Source organism: Lacerta agilis, chromosome 12 (assembly GCF_009819535.1).
Source record: "Lacerta agilis isolate rLacAgi1 chromosome 12, rLacAgi1.pri, whole genome shotgun sequence".
Classification (NCBI taxonomy): domain Eukaryota; kingdom Metazoa; phylum Chordata; class Lepidosauria; order Squamata; family Lacertidae; genus Lacerta; species Lacerta agilis.
In genome coordinates this window covers 19,903,788-19,909,090 of record NC_046323.1, presented here as the reverse complement: position 1 = coordinate 19,909,090, position 5,303 = coordinate 19,903,788, and the positions used below count along the sequence as shown (strand labels likewise).

Below are 5,303 nucleotides of genomic sequence, written 5' to 3'. Positions count from 1 at the left end.
TGAGATTCTCTCCCCCCCCCCCCATGAATCTTATGGAACAAACTGCCAGAAGACATGTGTTTAATTGTGTATGTTGTATAATTTATGAAAAGTAGGTTAAAACTATTGTTTTTGAAACTGGAAAAAAAATATTTTCTGAGAGCATCAGTATGACTCAAGTGGAGGCCTCACGAACTAAACAAACATTCCTGATCAATATATGAAAATTACTGCCAAGGGTTATTTAAATGAACATCTAAAACAATTCCATATATAAAAGCAAGTAAAACAATTCCAACAAAGATGCCCTAACAGGACAAAGGTATGTACTTAAAAGGCTTGTTGAAAGAGGAAGATCTTCAGTAGATGCTGAAGACTAATAGAGACAGTGCTTATGTTTACAGGAAGACATTCCAAAGGGTTGGGGGGCCCCACTCAAAGCCCAGCTTCTATGGTATAAGGAATGGAACAGACCACCTGAAAATTTGCCAAGTGAATTTTCTCATGTTACTCTTTGTTTGCTACTGAGCCCAAGGAACACAGTGGGAAAAATCGTGTCCAAATACTTAGATGTGGGAAGATTGTGGTCATAGCTTTGCCAGGTCAATGTCAAACACCAAAGCCCAATGTCTGGGAAGGTTTTTATGCTGATGTAAATCTATATTAATTCAAATGCATAAGATGATTCCAGATTTAAGCATATATTGTTGTGTGTGGCAAGTATGTCCCCACTTACTCCATAATGGGAGTTCAAGGGAACCTGCAAAATGCTTGTACTGTTCGCATCATGGATTGCATATAGTCTTTGGTTAATTTATCAAAAGTAAAGCCCTATTTTTGCAGGTGATGATGACAAAGCTGTCTGAGCCAGTGAAAGGGAGGGGCGAAACCAATGAGACAAAATACGATCCTAGTTCGTTTGGTATGGAAAGGAACCAAGGACACATCACGTCTACTTTTCTTTTTTAAAGAAAAAAACAGTGAGCAAGGAAAACTCGGCTTTCCTGAGTGGAAATTCTACATTTGGGTGGTCTTTCACGATCTGTGTGGGGCTGGCAAACAGAACTGCTGGACAAAGTTTGGCTTAACTTGGCAGCCTGACAAATCCTCCTCTGAGAAGAACTTTTAATTTTAATTTAATACTGACAGAAATTAACTGGTTCAGATCACTGAATATATCACATATTTATGGACTTCTAAAATGTTTTCTCAAAAATGTACCAACGTCTGAAGTCTGCGCTATTGCAGTCTTTAGCTTTGGAACTTCTTAGATTAAGAACCCTGTAGAGTTTCAGAGAGAATTTGCTCGTCAGCTTGGGAAGTGAGAGCAATCAAAGTGAAAAATCCATCTTTTCTGCGCAGGCTTCTATGCTTTTGCACAGCAGGTCAAAATTCATCTGGTCAGTCTAACTACGCATCTATGGTAGGGAAAGCCTGGTCCCACGAATGACAGCTCACACATTATGGAATCCACAAGGAAACAATGCAAACAACCTTCATACAGCAGCGTCTATGTGCAAGAGGAGCTCTGGGGAGTTTACCTTGTAGACAGTGCCACAGGCACTTTCATTTAAACACAAGGTTGTGCTGCCTCACAAGCTGCTGCCTGAGGCTTTTCAAGCAACGTCTGTGTGGAAACCATAACGAAAGACAAAGGAGGACAAAATAGCGTTCTTCAAATACCTCAAGAGCTGACACATGAAAGAGTGGAGTCTAGTTCTCTGCTGCTGCAGAGGGCAAGACTAGGTCTAATGCAGGGATTGCCAAACTTTGGGTCCCATGGGTATATCTGCAAACCAGATAAACCAAGGCCATTCTAGTCTAGCATGGGTTTCACAAACAGAACAACTCCTATGTATTTCAATATTAAAGTGAATATTTAAATAACCATAGTGTATTAGATGAGATTCCCCAAGCTTGCTTCACTTTTGCTGCCAACAAAGCAAGTAGAAAATCAAAGTAGTTCTGCCACTGTGATATTCAAGGGTGAAATGGTGCAAAAACTATTCTGATGGACAAGATCCTTAATTTTATAGCTGGAACAGAAACGATAATGTTTTGTAAAACCTCATTTTCTACACAAACCCCATTAAAGCAGAAATAGTAAACTGAAGAATAGCAAGTTAAAGTTCATTTAAAATGCAAAATAAATAATTTTTTAATTTTCAAACGTATTGGTACTTTTAAAATACAGAGGTACCTCGGGTTACATACGCTTCAGGTTACAGACTCTGCTAACCCAGACATAACGCTTCAGATTAAGAACTTTGCTTCAGGATAAGAACAGAAATCATGCTCTGGCGGCGCAGTGGCAGCGGGAGGTCCCATTAGCTAAAGTGGTGCTTCAGTTTAAGAACAGTTTCAGGTTAAGAACAGACCTCCGGAACGAATTAAGTACTTAACCAGAGGTACCACTGTATATCAGTCTACAAACTTTCAGTGCCACCTATTGGCCACCAAAAGCAACTGCTGTTAACAAATGGAATTAACAGCAAAGAACCATTTGATTGATGACAAGTTGGTCAGAAAGGAGATCTCAAAGCCTTACAAATGCACAATGTCATTCTGCGCGATTGCAAGTTAAATAGATTGCTTGATTCTAAAGATTCTTGCAACTCCACTACTGGATTATTAGTGAAAAACAGTAAAAATGAAATCAGTGTGTGCCTGTCCACAGCTCCAAGATTAGGAATTTAAATATTAAATTGTAAGCCTGAAGGATTTACAGTCGTGTGGACAGGACATCTAATCATTTTAAACCTGATATTTAGGTGCACTTACAGGAATTCAGGAAAAACAGATTGAAGTGGAAGTCATCACGGTAGATATTTTCCAACTCAGAATCAATGTAATAAATACACGGAAAGTGTCACCAAAATCTCACATCATGAAATTGCAAGCCCAACTGAAAAATCCACTCACAAACCAAGTACGTAAGGCAGTGATGAGGATTATAGATACAAATATAAGGTAGCAGTAACTGGATCTCTCTCTAGGGAGACTAGCTGATGTGGCAATTATAAGAACTAATAGTTTACATAAGTTTAAACAGAATTAAGTCAAGCCAACTGAAAACAGGTACGGTGAACCTGTGGCCCTCCAGATGTTGATGGATTACAATTCCCATCACCCCTAGCAATTGTGACCAATGGCCAAAGATGATGGGAGTTGTAGTTCAGCAACACCTGAAGAGCCACAGGTTCCCCATACCTGCTGTACAGAAAGATTTGGCTCCATATTTGGAAATACCAGGTCTGGTGTTACATTTGCTTACAGCAACCCACTAAGGAAAATAGAAATGTCATTGTAAACTATTCAGTTTTGCAAGACAGGAGAGTTTAGCATGATGCAGGTTTGCAGAAAACAAAAGATCATCAAGACAATTGGTACAAATTTGGCCTCTAATACAGAACCCCCCTCTTTTAAAAAAAGCAGCAGAGTCTTCTTGCTCATATTATAGGATCTAGCAACATGTTCTGTACAACACATAGAAGAATCCATTGTCCGAGAAGTGCAACAAGCACTTCTAACACTTTCATGTATTGTGCACTGTCACCATTTTCAATCTCACATGTGGAAGATTACTCCATGTATTTAAATATATTAAGAACTTATGCACACAAATACATGAAATTTTTTGACACATCAGTTCTTTTTCTCAAGCAATTGATGAAGCTGATGAGAAAGAACAAGTTGCTATATATGCAGAGTCTCTTCAGAACAGGCATTCTGGCATCTTTCTGCCCAAATTTTCCAGGAACAGCAAAGTTCATCAAACGATCATCAGCATTTAACCAGTTCTTTGTTTGCTGGTGGTGCAGAGACTTCTTCGCCACACATAAACTGTTCCTAAAATAGATATTAAAAAAATAGGTGTCATACATTTTCTCAGCAGTCACTGTCACCCTCGACTAAAATTCATGCTGGTTTTGTGGTCTCCCAAAATGATTACAATTACATTTTGCAAGCAAATTATATTGCCAAGTGCATGGATAATGGGTGATAACAAGTGTCACACGAGTCTCATGCAATTAGCCTTCCTCTTCCTCTACTTCCCATTTTAGCCCCCCTGCCGCAAAATCTGATCTCCCAACCCGCTAGAGCAGATTTTGGGTGTGCATGGGAAACTGCTGAGACGAGAAAAGAAAGGGAAAGCCCTGTAGGCTCAAGTGTTAAATCAGTTCTGATGGCTGGTGAACACAATCTGATGTCACCAGATGTCTGGATCCTAGGGCTTCCAATACATTTATAATTTCAAAGGCAGAATTGAAACCCTTTTCCCCGGAACATGGCAAGTCAATTGGGGGGGTCACATTTTTTGGGTGTTTTTGAGGAAAAAATAAGCTCAACAACTTTGGGTCCTCCTTTAAAAAGTTCAACAACTTTCAGGGTGTCCTTGTTTTTACTTTTTGAAATATGACAACCCTATTAGATCCAGACCAACTTAATTACACTTAGTTCCCACTGAAATCAATGGGACTTAAATGTGAACAGCAGTCTAGAACAGGGTGGATTTGATTTAAATCAAATCAATTTAATTCATACAGAAAAGGCTCACTGGTAGAGCATCTGCTTTGCGTGCCTTCCTGGCATCTTCAGGAAGGGCTGGCAGAGACTCCCATCAGAAATTCAGGAGTGCCACTGCCAGTCACTGTTGACAATGAGCTAGATGAGCCATTGGTTTGGCTCAGGACAAGGCAGCTTATGTTACACATTTATGAGGACAAGCATCTCAGGTGCCCCAGCCGATTTCTCACCTTATCGTAGATGACTTTTACTATGAGTGAGCAGCTTGGACAGGTGGCTACCTCTTCACCATTCTCCAGATCCTCCTGCAATGACACACAAGTCTATCATTGCCTGGACAGGGCAAAGCAGTAGCCAGTCATTCCTGAAGGAGATTAGCACTTGTTTGTGATAAGAGTGTCAGCACAATTCAACCCCCTTGTCAAAGGTTAGTTAGATCCAAGAGGCAGAGTAGAGAGCCATGTAGAAGAAAATGAAGGGTAGAAGCAGGAATAACATTCTCAGAGGAAACAGCCCCGTAAATAAGGCCAGATCCAAACCTTCTGCCTACGGACCATGTATGAAGGTACTTCTGAATTCAGAATACGAGCGTGTGCATCCCACTCCGCTTACCCGCGTGATGAGGAACCGGTCCCCGCAGGGACACGGGTAGCTGTAGGTCTCCGTCTCCTCATCGAACTCGAAGTCCTCGATCTCCACTTCGTCGTGGAAAACAGACATGCCCCAGACCGGATCTACCGTCTCCCCGATGAGCAGCTTTCTATTAACGCAACGGAAAAACTACACGTCGCCATCTT

The 5,303-nt window shown here is 40.7% G+C and overlaps 1 protein-coding gene across 1 annotated transcript; it reads right to left on the bottom strand.

The window, feature by feature from the left end:
* Positions 1-2,353: 2,353 nt before the first annotated feature.
* DPH3 (diphthamide biosynthesis 3) lies at positions 2,354-5,294 on the bottom strand. Its single transcript, XM_033165908.1, has 3 exons — positions 5,119-5,294; positions 4,737-4,811; positions 2,354-3,828 (listed from the first exon to the last, which is right to left on the bottom strand). Exons 1-3 carry the CDS (start codon positions 5,224-5,226, stop codon positions 3,763-3,765), a joined length of 249 nt encoding a protein of 82 aa, XP_033021799.1. The 5' UTR covers positions 5,227-5,294; the 3' UTR covers positions 2,354-3,762.
* Between the last annotated feature and the right edge of the window lie 9 nt (positions 5,295-5,303).

Excerpts from the sequence above, each read along its gene's own strand:
- DPH3 (XM_033165908.1), bottom strand. The coding sequence starts at position 5,226 with ATGTCTGTTTTCCACGACGAAGTGGAGATCGAGGACTTCGAGTTCGAT. Across the intron at positions 4,812-5,118 it reads ACCGGTTCCTCATCACGCGG|GAGGATCTGGAGAATGGTGA; the intron begins GTAAGCGGAGTG and ends GTGTCATTGCAG. Across the intron at positions 3,829-4,736 it reads TAAAAGTCATCTACGATAAG|GAACAGTTTATGTGTGGCGA; the intron begins GTGAGAAATCGG and ends TATCTATTTTAG.